The sequence below is a fragment of the Anguilla anguilla genome, chromosome 19 (assembly GCF_013347855.1).
Source record: "Anguilla anguilla isolate fAngAng1 chromosome 19, fAngAng1.pri, whole genome shotgun sequence".
In the NCBI taxonomy this organism is placed as follows: Eukaryota; Metazoa; Chordata; class Actinopteri; order Anguilliformes; family Anguillidae; genus Anguilla; species Anguilla anguilla.
In genome coordinates, this window is record NC_049219.1 from 7,546,797 (window position 1) to 7,563,691 (window position 16,895).

The following is a 16,895-nucleotide window of genomic DNA, read 5'->3' on the forward strand; positions in this document are numbered from 1 at the left end:
CGGTACGCTCTCGCCACAGTCTTGTCACAGATGCAGGTTAAAGCACTTCCTTTCAACGAGAGAGAGAGAGAGGGAGAGGGAGAGAGAAAAAGAAACCACAAAAATTCCCCGAAAAGACGGGAGGAATTTGTCGCGATGCGTAATGCCGGAGAGAGGGGCTGGCTAAGCGGCCTCTCAGACGGAGAGGGAGCGAGGGGATGAGACGGTTCTTATTGTTTCGTCGAGTGCTCCTCCGAATCGCCGTGGTTACGGCCTGCTCCTCGCGCCTCGCCGCGGGCGTGAAAGAAATGCCCGAGGAACTCGGAGAACTTTAAAATGGCGAGGTGCGCTCGCGGCAGGAAGGGAGATTCAGAGAGGAGGAAACACTGCTCACCCACAGTACAGTGCAGCAGCCGAGAGCAGAAACACTGCTCACCTCACAGTACAGTACAACAGCTAAGAGCAGAAACACTGCTCACCCACAGTACAGTACAGCAGCTAAGAGCAGAAACACTGCTCACCCCACAGTACAGTACAGCAGCTAAGAGCAGAAACACTGCTCACCCACAGTACAGTACAGCAGCTAAAAGCAGAAACACTGCTCACCCCACAGTACAGTACACTGCTCACCCACAGTACAGTACACTGCTCACCCACAGTACAGTACAGCAGCTAAGAGCAGAAACACTGCTCACCCACAGTACAGTACACTGCTCACCCACAGTACAGTACAGCAGCTAAGAGCAGAAACACTGCTCACCCACAGTACAGTACAACAGTGAACAGCAGAAACACTGCTCACCCACAGTACAGTACAGCAGTGAACAGCAGAAACACTGCTCACCCACAGTACAGTACAACAGTGAACAGCAGAAACACTGCTCACCCACAGTACAGTACAGCAGCCGAGAGCAGAAACACTGCTCACCCACAGTACAGTACAACAGTGAACAGCAGAAACACTGCTCACCCACAGTACAGTACAGCAGTGAACAGCAGAAACACTGCTCACCCACAGTACAGTACAGCAGTGAAGAGCAGAAACACTGCTCACCTCACAGTCCCTGTTGGTTCTAGTGTGTACTCTTTTAGAGTTGAGTTAACACTGGAAATTTTACTGTGCAGTACAGACTTATCCCTGACTTAGAAAAATGTCTTTTCTCCAGTAATGAGTCTTGCATTAAGTTTATTCAAATCAGAATTTAGCCATGGATGTCGTTTTGCGATTATGTAGCACTTGATGGCTAATTAGCTTTTTGCAGCTTCACTTGTACTTGTCTTCACGTTATCCCTCTGTTGTGACAGGTTCACCATTTGCCACAAGACAGAAGTGGTGAAGAACACACTGAATCCCGTGTGGCAGGCCTTCAAGATCCCAGTCAGAGCCCTCTGCAACGGAGACTACGACAGGTGAGTGGACAGGGGGCGGGGTCTGAGGGACGAATGGCTGGGGAGAGGGGGCGGGGCCTGAGGGACTAATGGCTGGGTAGAGGGGGCGGGGCCTGAGGGACTAATGTCTGGGGAGAGGGGGCGGGGCCTGAGGGACTAATGGCTGGGGAGAGGGGCGGGGCCTGAGAGACTAACAACTAGGGGAGAGGGAGCAGGGCCTGAGATGAACATTTAGGGCAGAGGGGGTGGGACCTGAGAGACCAACAGCTAGCTGAGAGGGGGCGGGGCCTGGTAGAAGGGTTGGACAAGAGCCGCGGAGGTCCCGCGCGGCGAGGCGAGCGGGCGGCTCTCCGAACCCGCCGTCGCGCTTCAAGCCCGACTGTCTGTTGCCGTGGCGCGTGGCAAGAAGCCTCTCTCTCGGCTCTGGGAGGCGCGGAGGGAATACAAATTGGGCAGCTTGGCTGCTCCCCAAAACAAACGGGAGAGAAAATGGCCTCCCGGTCTCACCGCTGACCGGCTTCCAGTTTGTTTCAGAATCGATCTCATCACCGCACTTACGCTTAAAGCCTCAGATTAAACCGCCAATCTCTTAAAAGCGCACCCCCCCCCCCCCCTTTGGGCCTCCACAAAAGGCCTCGCCGTCCCGACCACAAATCTTAAAGCGAGAGAGAGGGGACATCGCGTTCCCTGGCTGTAGCTGAAATTTTCCAGATTTTTGTTCAGGGCCTCTGACTCTTGTGTTTTCTTCTAAATTGCCTTTTCCCAAAACAAACAGAAAAACTTGATTTTTCCAACCCGTAGCCGTTTTGTGTGTGTCACTGTTTTGTTGAATGTTTGTCGTCTTTATCTGTTTTATGATTACACACACACCACACAAACACACACACACACACAGTGGCCATCTTATTTGGATACATGGTAGGGACCCCCCCCCCCCCACCTTTTCAGCCTAAATTCCTCATAGCACAGAGTGCAGGAAACACGCTGGCACCACCACCACGTCTCGCGCCAGCAATCACACCCCCTGGCCAAACTGGCGTGAATCGCGTGTGCCCGTGTGAGAGAGGAGGCACCCCGCGAATATACAGCGCTGCTAATGCCGATGGCCCGTTTGGGCAGTGCCCAGGAGCGGGGAGCGGAGCGACGGGGGGGGGGAACGGCGGTATAAACGCGATGCCTCGAGACGCCCCTGGTTGCTGGGGTATTATCGAGTGTTAGCGTGACGCCTTGGCTGCGATAAGGGAGGGTTGGGGTGCGGAGTGGGCGAGGGGGGGGTGTTACTTGGTGGCCTGCGGAGGGAGATAAGGTTTTCGGCGGCCGTCTCGCCGAGGGACCCCGCCCCTCCCTCCCGAGGGGCCCCCCGGCGCCGTCACCTTTTTGGGTCGCGGCCACGGCGATTCCAGGCGGGAGTTTGGCCCCTACAGCGGTTCCCCCCCCCCCCCCCCCTGTTGAAATCCACAGGAAACGGCTCCTTTGCCTCGCAGTCTCGTCCCAGCGGCCTCTGTTGGATTAAGACATCCGCTCTCCTGTCAGAACGCTCTCCTTACTGGCCCCCGCAAAAGGCCACAGGAGCTGCTGGTCATGATAGCTGTAACTCCTACATGGATCACCTGATACGGGTGTAAATACCCTCGGATTAAAGATGACAGCCTGCAGCTTAACCTCATACTCTTTGTTTTATTTCGAGTCCAGTGTGCTGGAGTACAGGGCCATAGTAACACAATTTGTGTCACTGTCCTAATACCTTTTACACACACACAGGCATACACACACACACACACACACACACACACACTATCATACACACACACATACACACACACTATCATACACACACACATACACACACACACACACACACACACACACACACCACTTTATTAGGTAACCGGGTCAAACCCCCTTTTGAGCCTAAATCCTTCGCGGCACGGGTTCAAAAGGCCCTGGAACCGCCACGTCTGGCACAAACGATCATACCGCCATCAGAGTCACTTCAATCACGCCTCTGGCCCGACCTCTTCGCCGTGTCCGCACGCCGCACTCATCGAGTTGCAGCCACGTGATTCGCTGTTTGGAGGAGCAGGCTATTTGCACTAATGAGCAGGTTCACCAAATGAAGTGGCCATTGAGCGATCTTGTGTATAGTTGTGAACTTTTGAGCGCATCTACCGTGTTAACCTGCTTGCTTCCACGGAATATCGTGCTGAAATGAGATTTTCTATTTTTGTTCCCCCCCCCCCCTTACAGAACGATCAAGGTGGAGGTTTACGACTGGGAAAGAGGCGGCAGGTAGGGGGCGCTCATCTCCTATCACTAACTGCGCTGTGACGGACCATCTAGCACAGGGCTAACCCAAGCCCTGCTCCTGGAGATCTGCCGTCCTGTGAGTGCTCACTCCAACCCTAACAAAGCACACACCCCATTCAGCAGCTAGGGGTCTTTGTTGAGCTGCTGATTAGCAGAATCGGGTGTGCCAAATTAGGGGTTGAAATGAAGACCTACAGGGATGGCAGATCTCCAGGAACCTGATTGGGCAGCCCTGTTCTAGCATTGTGATGTCACAAGCACTGCACTGACTTCCATCAATCCGCTCTCACACTCTCCTTCACTTCTCCTCCTCCTCCTCCTCCTCCTTCCCGCTTGATATTCGTGGGGTAGCGTTAGCGGCTGCTAAAGGGGAAAAGCTAGCGGTAAAAAAAACTGCATGGTGGCTGCATTAACATATAAGAAGGGCGAAGGGAAACTTTGTAATTCAAAAAATGAGGTTTTTTTTTTTAGTCTTTTTTTTTTGCTTAAATGGCACTCAAAAATCAAAAGCTGGCAGAACGCGGAGGCTAGGCTCACACCTCACACACTCAGGCATGCTAAACGGAGTTTGAGCGGAATCACAGCACACGCTCTTTGCCAGCTTTAATTTAGACTGCTGTTTGATACGTGGCTGGCACCGTCTCCAGATTCTATCTCCGGGGAAAAAAAAAAAAAAAAAGAAAAAACAATAAAACCGCTTTTTGCATTACATGGGGTTTTTTTTGCGTTGCTCTTCGCTAGCTAATTAGCTTCTCGGGCTACTTAATTTATGCATTTTCTGATTGGTTGAAAATGTAGCTGTCGGATTTAGGGTGCCCTCCGTCTCGCCCGACGGCAGACATTTTGTTTCTAAGCTGCAAATGGAAAGAGATACGCGATTTGTTTTTTTTTTTTTTGGGTGGGGGGTGGGGGGTGGGCGGGGTCACGCTTCTCCCCGTTCTTCCTGCTGGACCTATCAACATTGGACGGTGTTCGAGCCGGAGCATACTTATCGACCGCTTATTAATTTGACTTGCCACAGGTCGAGCGACAGCCAAATCGCAAGGTAAGGAGCCGTCTATCTATCTCTCGCCCCCCCCCCCCCCCCCCGAGCGCAGTACAGCGGTAAGAGTGGAACGACGAAGAGCACTGACGGGAAATGGAAAGGCGAAGGGCTCTGAGAAGCGCCCGCCCTGCCCTCGGCTTCCGAGGGGGGGGCAGTAGTAGGCCTCATCGGCTCGGCCAGTAGGCCGGGGGGCGGGAAAAACATTCACAAAATCGGCGGATAAAAGGGTGACCGTCGAGTTGACAGGAGGCTCCTAAAAACAAGCCGAAAGAGTGATGAAGAAAATGGCGGGAAAAAGTCTTAAAAATAAAAAAAAATTTTGAAAAGAGACGGAGATTCGGACCTTGTCCGCAGCGGGCCGTTGGATTCGCGTGTACTCGCCTGCCTGACTGCGGCGCAAAAAACTGGGGGGGAAAAAAAAATATCTGAGAACTTGTCACTGCCCCCTCCCCTTCCCAAATTCCCGTGATAGGATAAATGACAAACTGAGCACCCTGACACTTCGCTTTCTTAAAAAAAAAAAAAATAAATAAATAAAAAAAACTTCAGCCAATCAGAATGCTTGAACAGGAAATACCGGTACTAACAACAAATTGGCTCAGTACCAGCGACAAACAGCCAATCGTTCGGGCATCAAAAGGAGAGAGAAATTCCCCAAGCCTCAGATCAATTTGTAGCCAAATCACTAAAGCTTGATAATCAAGATCAAGTTAATTTGGATCTCTGAACAAGGCTAATTGAATTGCCCCTGATTCCCATACAAAGCATGTACATTTTTACAGCTCTGACTGACTTTGAGACGACTAGAATCTGGGAGGAGAAAAATGCATAGAAATTACAGTGGCCCAAATGGCCCAGAAAGCACCAGTACACCTCGATGCATTGCTGAACGGGGCAGTCTGATTTCCTGTTATATCTACGACCGTATGTCTATGCCTGTCCCTTCTACCCTGGCAGCCTTAAGGCTGTTTTATACTTCTGCGTAGTCTGCATAGTTTGCTTTGTGTGCGGCACTCGTGAGCGGCCAGATCGTTTATACCTGTGCGGCATGCTGCACAGGTTGCGCAGGCCACGTAATTGGACATTGCTACTGACCGTTTATAGTTCAAAAGAAAATACCTTTTATTCGTATTTCCAGACCTTCTAAATACTGCACCAATGACCACAAAAATGCTCAGCTAGATTTAACTTGTTGCAACGAAGACATTCACCTGACAAAAGCGCTTTTTAACAGCATATTTAACGTTGCCTATTGGTTTTGTGAATCAGCTGTTGTGACCCGTTAGCCAGAGCCGTATGCCAGTGACCTCATGTCAGCAGTCAACCAATCATCTTCTTTACGGCGTATGCGGGCACTGGTTGCTAACTACGCGCTTTCAATTTCTCGAAGAGGTACGCGGCCTCAACGCGGCCGTGGTCTGCAGCCGTCGCACATGCCGCACGTTCCGCACGTTCCGCACAGCCCCTACGCAGATCCATTTTTACGCATACTACGCAGAAGCATAAGACGGCCTTTGCGCTGTGCTTTTGAAGCGCTCTGTTCTTCTTCCCGGCAGTCGGTAAAGGGAGCGTGTGTTATTCACGTGTGTGTCCTCAGCCACGACTTCATCGGAGAGTTCACCACCAGCTACAGGGAGCTGTCCCGGGGGCAGTCGCAGTTCAACGTGTACGAGGTGAGGGGGGGGGGAGGGCCGCGCCCGCGCGGGGAAACCTGTGCAGCCATTACATCACGAACGCGCACGTGTGTACATGCACACCCACACACATACACATGCACACCCACACACATACACATGCACACCCACACACATACCGTCTACACACCCACACACATACACATGCACACCCACACACAGACCGTCTACACACCCACACACATACACATGCACACCCACACACATACCGTCTACACACCCACACACATACACATGCACACCCACACACATACCATCTACATGCGCAGGTATGTATATATACACACAGACATGCCTGTGTGCGTATGCATGCGCGTGCCCATTGTGTGTGCCTGCATACATGTGCACGTGCGCGCGCGTGGTGAGTATTCGTGTTCTGACAGTCAGATGCAGACCTGTGAGCTGTAATCAAGACTTCGGTTTTCGAAGGCAGGCTTTTCTTACCCTGGCGTCCAGAGTGAGGTCACCCCTGAATCTGAATATTCCCTCTGGTGGATCCAGGCAACTGTGTGCCATCTGTTGGCATCCTTCTGCCCCCCTCTCCCGTCCACCGCCCCCCCCCCCCCCCCCCCGCCCCAAAGTCATTTTACTTCCCTGCAGTGTCTTCCCCATTGGCCTAATGCTGCCATGGCATTAATCCAAAAAGGCCAGATTCAAAGATTGTTGTTATTTATTTATTATGTAACTCGTATTACTGGAGCAGAGGATATTTTACCCAGAGTGCACCAAGCCGAAGCATCACCGATCTCCTGCTAGGGCTGTGTCGCTAAGTGACCAGTAGGGCAGAGGGTACGCCATTGGCCGATCGCCGGCCAGCGCCAGCTCTCCCCCTGTAGTACTCCGAGTCACGGCCGACCGTTTTGAAACGGAAGGGGGGAAAAAAATGTCCGTTTTGGGAGGCGGGGGAGCCGCAGGGATGGATCTGTCTGCGCCGATCCACTGAAGAGTCGCTCGCGTCGTATAAATAAAAAAAAACACCGACAGCAAAGCGGTATTAAACAAAAGTCTGCTTTTCCCACAGGTGATAAATCCGAAGAAGAAAGCGAAGAAGAAAAAATACCTAAATTCTGGAACGGTGAGTAGGGTGATATCATTTTTATTTATTTTTTTTCATCGGAACACCCGAGAGATTCCCCTCGTGTCGCGTACACCGCCGTCACAGTTAGGATCCCGGAGAAAACAATCACTTGTATTTCAGTCCTCCGACACCAAGGGGTCAGTAGAGAGCCCTCCGTTTCAAGCCACGGGTCGAACGATCGTTTAGTTCCGTGCAGCAGTCGCCTCGGTTGATCGTTCAGTTGCCGCGCCGACACGTGAGAAGCGTGTCTCTCGGCGTTCGTCGCGCGTCTGACGTGTGACGCGTTTTGGTCGGTCCAAAACTGAACGTTCTCAGCGATGGCGGGCAAATTGCCGCTCGTGACCAATTAGCTCACACGACGCTGAAATACATTTGGCCACAAGTGATTCCTTAACAAGAGCCGAGAGTGACTGAATGGTATGGTACGGTACTCCAAAATTTCCGTCAAGGATGAACATAATTTTTATTATTGTTTTGGGAGGTGTGCTGGCAAAGAAATGTGTACCAAAAGGCCAACAGACAAATGAGAAATTTCCGTGAATGGTACCCTTGTCTCGCTGAATAGCTCCTGAAATTACAGTCCCTGTTCTCGTTCGACGTTTTGTTATTTTCGTAAGAAGCTCGAGGTGTTCGTATAGATGTTCTACTTCTGTTCGTTTTTAGCACTCTGACATACAATAATAATAACGATGTGTGAAAGGCATTGTTTTGCATGCATTGTCACGTTGCTCAGCCAGGAAATATTATTTCTGCTTCTAAGTCCATTAAATGCGTGTGTGCGTTTGTGTGTGCGTGTGCGTGTGTGTATAAATGCACACACACGTACAAAATCTGCACTGATTGAAATTTACCTCTACGCACTCTGTCCTAAAGTATGATTTGTGCAGTTAAACAAGTATTGTTCAGTAATATTAATAATAAATTATTAATAATAAGTCATTTTCTCCATTACAGTCACTTGGCTATTCTTGTAAGCGAAAATGAAGCATGGTATCCGGATACTATAAACGCGTATACTCTCATCACATTTAATTGCATGCATATTTCTCCTCTTTAAAAAGCTACTGCTTATTTTAAAGGCATTGATCATATTGCAGGGCATTAACTTGGACTCATACTGAGAAAATTATGGGTGCATGTTTTGGGTTTTCGCATTTACAACGTGAAAATCGTGTTAAGGCGTACATCAGGTTTCCTCTGACACTTGATAAACCCGTAATGTACAAAACACTTTTCTCATTTGCAGTTCTGGAATTACATTGCAGAAATAACCGACACAAATATGTACAATTATGGACATTTAAATAGCTTTTTAAAATTTTATCTTTTTATTCAAATTTACTTTTAAATGGCCTTCCGCAGATGTCATCCTTCACCCACCTTAACTTTAAAAGGCCTTTACAGCTGTTCTTTGACACAATGAGCAAAATTATTTGTGCTGTGAAGCGTATTCCTTTTGATAGCAAACTGTCAGTTTTCCATTGGCTAATTTTGAAGGTAAGCCCCTCCCCTAAAGGTGTCCTGTGTCTACAGGTGACGCTGCTGTCCTTCCTTGTTGAGACCGAGGTCACGTTCCTGGATTATCTGAAAGGGGGGTAAGTTCTGGACACGTGCGTTCTCTGAATTGATGTGCTGCTAGGTTATGCCTCACCCAGTGCCTTATAAGCCTTCGCAGAGGCTTTATAAAGGCTTCATAAGCGCTTATAACAAAATTCCAGTGGGCACATTCTGCTGGGTGACTCATAGCTGGCTATAGTGTTGCCCAGGGAGACAGAGCTACAGAAGACCGTTTCCATTGTTGAATAAGCATCTGCTGTGGAGAAAGCAAGAATCGGCGTGCCAAATCGTCGTTTGATTGCTCGTGTCTGCCCCACTGCCCTCTCCGTCTCCGACGGAGGGTCGGGAGCCGGGTCTATATCGGGAGAGCCTGGAATCCCGCAGGTAATAATTACCTGGCGGGAAGGAGCGAACCGAACCGTTTCTGATCGGGGCTGGGGCTCTGCCCCGCCGGCGTGCCCCAGGGGCCCCGCACCGGCCCGGTCAGGCGTGGCGGAGAGCACGCCCACTCCCCGCTCCGTCTTCATTAGAAATAAAAAAAACAACAAACAAGAAAATACATGATCTGTGACTTCGACTCTTTGAGTGAAAAGCAAGTTTGCACCATGGAAGCAAAACAGCGTTTCGGTCTATGTAAGAAAGCGGCGATTTGGACCTTTGGCGAGACTTGGGGGGGGGGGGGGGGGGGGGCTCCTTTACTTCCTTCACTGTCAAAAGATTAGTGCTAATTGATCAACCCCCCTTAATGACAACCCTTCTGTTCTGGTGTGCAAGGAACGGCTAGACTGGGAGAACTTCTCAGGAGAAACTAAACTGTGTGTGTGTGTGTGTGTGTGTGTGCGTGTGCGTGCTGCATTCGCAAGCGTGTGCCCGCGAGGGCGCGTGTGTGTTTTCGCGATGTCGGTCCCCGCATTCCAAACAGTGGGTCCCGAGGGGCGGGCGTTTTTCTCTGACGCTGACGGCCGTCCGTCAGGAGGTGCGGAATAGATTTTAATAGATTTTAATACTCCGAACGGGGGCGCCGGCTGACGGACAGCTGTCAGCCCGTGAAGCGTCCCGCGGTCGCCCCGTCTGACGGACCCTTTCTCGCCCGCCCCCGACGGCACCGCCGGCTCGGAGGAGATACGAGTGTCTCGGCGCAGCCGTTGTCTTGGTGACGAACGAAAGCGTTCCGGAATGTAAATCCCACACCTCTTTATTAAAAGAGCAGGCTTTTTTGGAATGTTCTCAAAGTCGGTGTTCTAGAACTCCGGTGCTTTCAATCACCAGCAGCGATTGTGACATCAGCATTAGAATGTTCAGTTAAGAACATTCTAATCACATATTTGTGATCTTTAATGCACACAGTGCTTTATAGATAAAATGCATTATTATTATCATTATTATTATTATTATTATTTGAATATTCGCTGCCGAATGACGCAAGCTGCAGTATTTCAGTACACAAAGAAATGGCGTGCATCACTGTGGGCGCATTTGCGAGATTAGAAAAATCCAATATGGCCACCAAGTCATGCGGCAACTCCCAGCCGTGGTATTAAGCAGACCCTCCTGCAATATTGGAGGGAGACAGGTGCGCGGGGGGGGAAGGCCAATAACCGACCCGGCGCGAGGAGGAGGGTGAAAAACGAGCCCGAACGAGGCGAGGCGGAAAAACGTGCGCTTGGATTTAATTGAGTTTTTTTCCCCGTCATTCCACATAATGGCGTTACTGCCTAGAGGGCACCACGAAAGAATTGTGTGTGCGTGCGTGGGTGTATGTGTGTGTGTGCGCACGCGTGTGTGTTTGCGCGCGTGTGTTTGCGCTTGCGAACGTGCTTTGTCTGACGAAAAACGCTTTCCGCCTTTTTGCTCTTGCTTTTCAGGACGCAGATCAACTTCACCGTGGCGATCGACTTCACCGCCTCCAACGGTGAGTGCTTCTGTTGTTTGTTTAAACGCATAACGGCGGCCGTCACGATGTTTGTATCTCGCGCGTTAGCGTCCGCCATCGTCCGCGCGAAGCGGGGCCTGGGAGTCGGAGCGGCGACGGCCGATTTTCGTAGCGACGAGGGAGAAAACCGCTAATCCGCTCGCCGTTGTTTTTTCGTCGCTAACGGGCCGCTAGCGCTCTGCTGCTTCGGCCCGCCGGGGAAATGGCGAAGGCGACGCTTTATTTACGGCTTTTTTTAATGCATTAGCGACGGCGTTCTCTGCCGTTCACGTGATAGCTTTCCTGTAATTCTTTCTTTTTCTGAGCCGACGGGCGAAAGGTTCAGGGGGTGGTTCCTTTTGAAGTCTAGCAGAAAACAGTCGGAGTCGCTTATCCTTGTACAAAAAAATAGCGCAATTATCACGAAACTCATCCTTTTCCTTTGTTTTCAGAGCCGTGTGTGGGGCGTGCTCTGCTTGTAGACACCTTCAGCATTTAAGAATGCAGCATTTTAGCATTGAATAAAAAGCAGTGCACAGTCCCCTATGTATTCTAGCGTTGAGGAAATACCGTAGTATGCAGATTTTAGCGGTACAAAACACTGCAGTCCACAGTGTCTTATAGATCTTATTATTGCAATATGTGTACAGTGTTGTATGTTTTGAGCTCGTCCCTCTCGCCCCCCGCGCAGGTCACCCGGCCCAGCCCACGTCGCTGCACTACATGAGCCCCTACCAGCTGAACGCCTACGGCATGGCGCTCAAGGCCGTGGGCGAGATCATCCAGGACTACGACACCGACAAGATGTTCCCGGCGCTGGGCTTCGGCGCCAAGCTTCCCCCGGACGGCCGCGTCTCCCACGAGTTCGCGCTGGTGAGCCCCCGCCCCCCCCACCGAATCGAGGTCCTCGCCGCCTCTCTCGGTTTAACCGTTTCCTTGGAGAGGCGGGCTGGTTCCCCCCCCCCCCCCCCCAAGCCCTGTCCTTCGGCTCTGAGCGACAGTCTCTGTAAAATCTGACAGTTTAGCTGCGCTCTCGAGCGTTTAGTTATGCCTGGCGGCTACGGGCTGGCGGAGGGGGGCGCGAGACGGACTGGCGCTGGAGCCGGCATCGGCGCCGTGCCCGCGCCAGCCCCGAGACCGCACACAGGCGCCCGCCAGAGAGAGCCCGTCCGTCACCGCCCGGCGGGGCCCGTCTCCCGGCAACGCTCGGCTCCGCGGAACATTCCAGAACGCCGGCGTCCAGAGGAGAGCACGCGGGGGCTCGCGGCGTGAAGCCCGTTTGCGTCCGTCTCTCCGGCGCGTGCCCCTGAAGTATTGACGAGTCTGTTCTTCTCCTCCCTCCTTTAATTCCCCCCCTCCCCGCCCAGAACGGGAACCCGCAGAACCCCTACTGCGCCGGGATCGATGGCGTGATGGAGGCCTACTACCAGAGCCTGAAGAGCGTCCAGCTGTATGGCCCCACAAACTTCTCGCCCGTCATCAACCACGTGGCCAGGTGAGGCGGCGCGGCTGAAAGCTTTTAGGATTCAGTCAGTACTCATTCCAAAACGGTTCCTGTTCAGTTGGTACTCACTCCAAGGCTTTTAGGATTCACTCAGTACTCAGTCCAAAATGGTTCCCGTTCAGTAAATAATTATTCCAAATCTTTTATGATTCAGTCAGTACTCAGTGCAAAAAAAACAGTCCCCCGACGGGACGGACGTGACCTCTAAACACCGGCTCGGGGGTCCCCCTGAGAAGGGCGAACGTGACCGCCCCGGCGTCCTGGCGCTGCTGGCAGCTCGGAGGCTGTCGGCCATTTTAATGAGTTAATCAACAAGCGTAAGGGCAAAGACTTACATTAGCTAAGCATGCACTCTCTCTCTCTCTCTCTCTCTCTCTCTCTCTCTCTCTCTCTCTCCCTCCCTCTCTCTCTCTCTCCCTCTCCCTCTCTCTGTCTCTCTGTCTCTCTCTCTCTCTGTCTCTCTCTCGCTCCCTCCCTCCCTCCCTCCCTCTCCTTCAGTAGAAGCAGAACACTAAATGGGAACCCGTGTTTAATATTCATTTGCGTGCAGCTTTGGCAGTGCATTCGGCTACACGGTGCCAATAAAGCGTCCCTCAACTGGATTGAGTTGAAACTGAGCTTCTATTACCCGGGCGCTCATTAGCGGGGAGTATCTGCGGACCGCCAGACGTCGCCGATTAAAAATTCCCATGATCCCTCGGATCGATCCCGTCTCCGCGCGGCGCCGGCCGGCCGATGGCTCCCAGGACTCGAGCGCGGGGGGGCGGGGGGGGGGACAGGGGCGCGGATTTATTTATTTTTTTCGCAGCCTCCGCCGGTACCGTCATGGCCGCAGAACGCGCTAACGCCTTGGCCGCCCCCCGGAAATCGATGCTAGCTAGCCGCGACGGCCGGAGCGCGCGCTGCATCGATCGCGCTCGTCCTGTCGGCGTGGCGACGGCCAGGTGCCGCCGGCGTAATTAAAAGCCTTTGTGAAATCCAGCGCGCACGGCGGCTAGCGGCTAGACAGGAAAACAGCTAACGGGCTGATTACACATAGACCCAGAATGCCAACATCGCTGCAAACCGCCAAGGCTTAGAAAAAGTACTCGTGTGGAAAACGCGGCGGGGTAAATAAAGATTAGGTTTGCTCGCCTCGTTCGGGCCAGGCCGCGTCGCCTGTCCGCGTTTGATGCTGCGACGGCGCTAAGCCGATTGCTCGCGCTTTCCGTGATCCGCACGTCGATTGGTCAGAGCGCTCCAGCTTTCTTCCGGCCACCATCTCGCGAACCCGAAAGGACAAAGAACAAGTAGGCGACAAAACCAGTCTTCTGATGTGGCATTGTACTACAATCCCCATCATGCATTTCAACCGACACCTCACAAAGGAGTCTTTGCAAGGAACGCATAGATAAATGCAAACGCGCGCGCGCACACCCACGCGCGCTTCACCACTGTCACACGAAAAACTCCCATGATCCAATTCCGGTTCCATTTATTTTTAATAATAATTTTTTTTCCCTCTGAACACCTTACGCCCACGTTCTGTACTTCGATGAAGGCAGTTGCGTTCAAAGCTCCCTATTGGTAAAAAATTTCGACCGGTACTAATCCCGTCCCTGTCTGTCATCAAACGGTTCCCCCTGCAGTTTCACGCTGGCGGAAACCATGGCTACGCTTCCACATGACAACAGGAAATAGAACCCGGTGGTTGCCATTCGCATTATAACATCGCTCACTCCAATACAGTTCCTGTTCAGTTGGTGCTCGTTCCAAAGCTTTTCTGATTGATTCAGTACTCATTCCGATAGTGTTCCTGTTCAGTCGGTACTGATTCCAAAGCTTTTCTGAGTGATTCAGTACTCATTCCGATAGTGTTCCTGTTCAGTCGGTACTGATTCCAAAGCTTTTCTGATTGATTCAGTACTCATTCCGATAGTGTTCCTGTTCAGGCAGTACTCACTCCGAAGCTTTCTGATTCAGTCAGTACTCAGTCCAAAAAAAAACAGTTCCCCATTCAGTCAGTATTCAGACTGTGTACTGACCCTTTCCCCTCCCCGCCCAGGTACGCCGCCTCGGTGGAAGACGGCACGCAGTACTTCATCCTCCTCATCATCACCGACGGGGTCATCTCGGACATGGCGCAGACCAAGGAGGCCATCGTCAACGTAAGGGCCTACTCCGCCCCGTGTACCCGGCGAAGCTCACCGGCACATCGGAGCCTTTCGCTGGGCTATACCTATATGTATATATGCAATATGACTCCGAGCTGTAACTTAACGCTGACCAGTAACAACGGGTTGCGCTTTGGTAAGATGAATGTTCTGAAACCGCAGCTAGCGTTTGGGAGCGCTGGAGGGGGAGGGACTGGCGCAGGGGTTGGGCGTTGTGTGTGTGCGGTGGCGCCGGGAACGCGGAGTGGAAAATGAATCGGAGAGATTTTGTTTAGTTTGACAAATTCGTCAATCATTGTGCCACAGCGGGCGGAGAAATGTAATTAACGAAAGGAAGAAAAGCTTTCTCCGGCTCTTGTAAAAAAAAAAAAAAAATTATTATAATTTTTTTTTTAAAAAGCTAGTTTATAATCTGTCAAGAGAAGCAGAGTTTCAGCTGAAACCGTTTACACTATTTACACGCCAAAGTCAGAGACTGAAGCTCTCTCTCTCTCTCTCTCTGCCCTCGGCTCTGTGATTGTAACGCACTCAGAGACTCTGTGAGTCACGTACACTCATTTGAATCTTACATCGAATCTTTGACTACAGCATACTCTAATATGAATCTCTCACTGAATCTTTGACGACAACATACTCTAATATGAATCTCTCACTGAATCTTTGACTACAGAATACTCTAACATGTATCTCTCACTGAATCTTTGACTACAATATACTCTAACATGTATCTCTCACTGAATCTTTGACTACAACAAACTCTAATATGAATCTCTCACTGAATCTTTGACTACAGAATACTCTAACATGTATCTCTCACTGAATCTTTGACTACAATATACTCTAATATGAATCTCTCACTGAATCTTTGACTACAGCATACTCTAATATGAATCTCTCACTGAATCTTTGACTACAATATACTCTAACATGAATCTCTCACTGAATCTTTGACTACAGCATACTCTAACATGAATCTCTCACTGAGTCTTTGACTACAGCTTACTCTAACATGAATCTCTCACTGAATCTTTATGTCAGTCAGTGGTAGTGTAACCTACCACTGCACCCATTTCTGTCATTTCTGGCTGTATGAGGCTAATTCTTTATATACTGTGAAGAAACGAACCTCATTGTTGTTGGAACTTAACTTCGTGTAACTGTAGTCCTCTTATGTTTAGTGCGCAAAATTATGAGGGTGACAGGAGGTGAGATCTCTGGAAAATTTTCTAGCAGTTTTTAAGAAAACACCCCTTTGTGCTAAGACTGGACCGGGGCCTCTTACTGAGTATGACGTGGTAAATTCTGAATTGGTCAGCTTTTATGGCTACATGCTAAAGTTGTAATACCTAACCCAGTGGGGCTGTGTTCTTGCTCTGGGAGAGGGGAAGTGCTTTTGTTTGCCTCTGCGCTGACTGTTTGATTCTTTATGCAGGCGGCTTGCCTTCCCATGTCAATCATCATTGTGGGCGTCGGCCCGGCGGAGTTTGACGGTAAGACAACGGTTTGATTCTGACCCGACCCTCATAGCGCTTACTGTGACTGCTTCACACAGAGCCTCTGTGGAGCTGAGCTACAACACTTATGGGTGGCTACAGAGCTGGCTGTGGAGAGAGTGTGCGTGTGTGTGTGTGTGTGTGTGTGGGTGTATGTGTGTGGGTGTATGTGCGTGTGTGTGTGTGTGTGTGTGAGTATGAATGAGTGTGTGTGGGTGTGTGTGTGTGTGTGTGTGTGCGCGTGTGTGAGTATGAATGAGTGTGTGTGTGTGTGAGAGAGAGCAGAGTTAAGCACAGCTGAGCTGAATTGAAAGAGCAGAGAGGTGGCGGAGAGGCAGAGATAGGAACAGACTTATCAGCGGTGCCACACGGAGCAGATAATAAGGCTGAGAGAGGGATTAATGGGGACTGAGGGCGAGGGCTCCTCTGGGGATTTACCTGTGCAGGACCTGTCACTGATCCCAGTCTTTGTGTAGAGATTACAGCTGTGGCTTTACTGCCCAATACAACTCAGAGTGAATAGAGAACCTGCAGGCCCCTCAACCAAAACCTGAACCCCCCCCCCACAAACCATAACCTGATCCCTGCCCCCCAACCAAAATCTGCCCCCTCCACAAACCATAACCTGCATCCTTTTACTGTCATCTTCAGCAGTCTTTTCCAGTAGTCTTCAGCAGTCTATTTGCAATAGTCCTCAGAAGTGTACAGTAGTCTTCAGCATCTTTACCGCTTGGACCCCTAAAAAGAAAGTTAACGATTTTTCTCTCTCCTCAGCCATGGTCGA

The 16,895-nt window shown here is 50.9% G+C and overlaps 1 protein-coding gene across 4 annotated transcripts in view; it reads left to right on the forward strand.

The window, feature by feature from the left end:
- LOC118219016 (copine-8-like) overlaps positions 1-16,895 on the forward strand; it is a 56,780-nt gene that overhangs the window by 37,795 nt on the left and 2,090 nt on the right. For 3 of the 4 annotated variants that reach the window (XM_035401803.1, XM_035401801.1, XM_035401804.1), the window contains 12 exons: positions 1,285-1,389; positions 3,616-3,657; positions 4,697-4,720; positions 6,318-6,393; positions 7,436-7,489; positions 9,026-9,087; positions 10,915-10,961; positions 11,653-11,834; positions 12,329-12,456; positions 14,510-14,612; positions 16,051-16,108; positions 16,886-16,895. The exon at positions 16,886-16,895 is cut by the window's right edge and continues 64 nt beyond it. In XM_035401803.1, the coding sequence (XP_035257694.1) occupies positions 1,285-1,389; positions 3,616-3,657; positions 4,697-4,720; positions 6,318-6,393; positions 7,436-7,489; positions 9,026-9,087; positions 10,915-10,961; positions 11,653-11,834; positions 12,329-12,456; positions 14,510-14,612; positions 16,051-16,108; positions 16,886-16,895 (891 nt within the window). The remainder of the gene's footprint in view (positions 1-1,284; positions 1,390-3,615; positions 3,658-4,696; positions 4,721-6,317; positions 6,394-7,435; positions 7,490-9,025; positions 9,088-10,914; positions 10,962-11,652; positions 11,835-12,328; positions 12,457-14,509; positions 14,613-16,050; positions 16,109-16,885) is intronic. The other variant, XM_035401802.1, reaches the window with a different exon arrangement.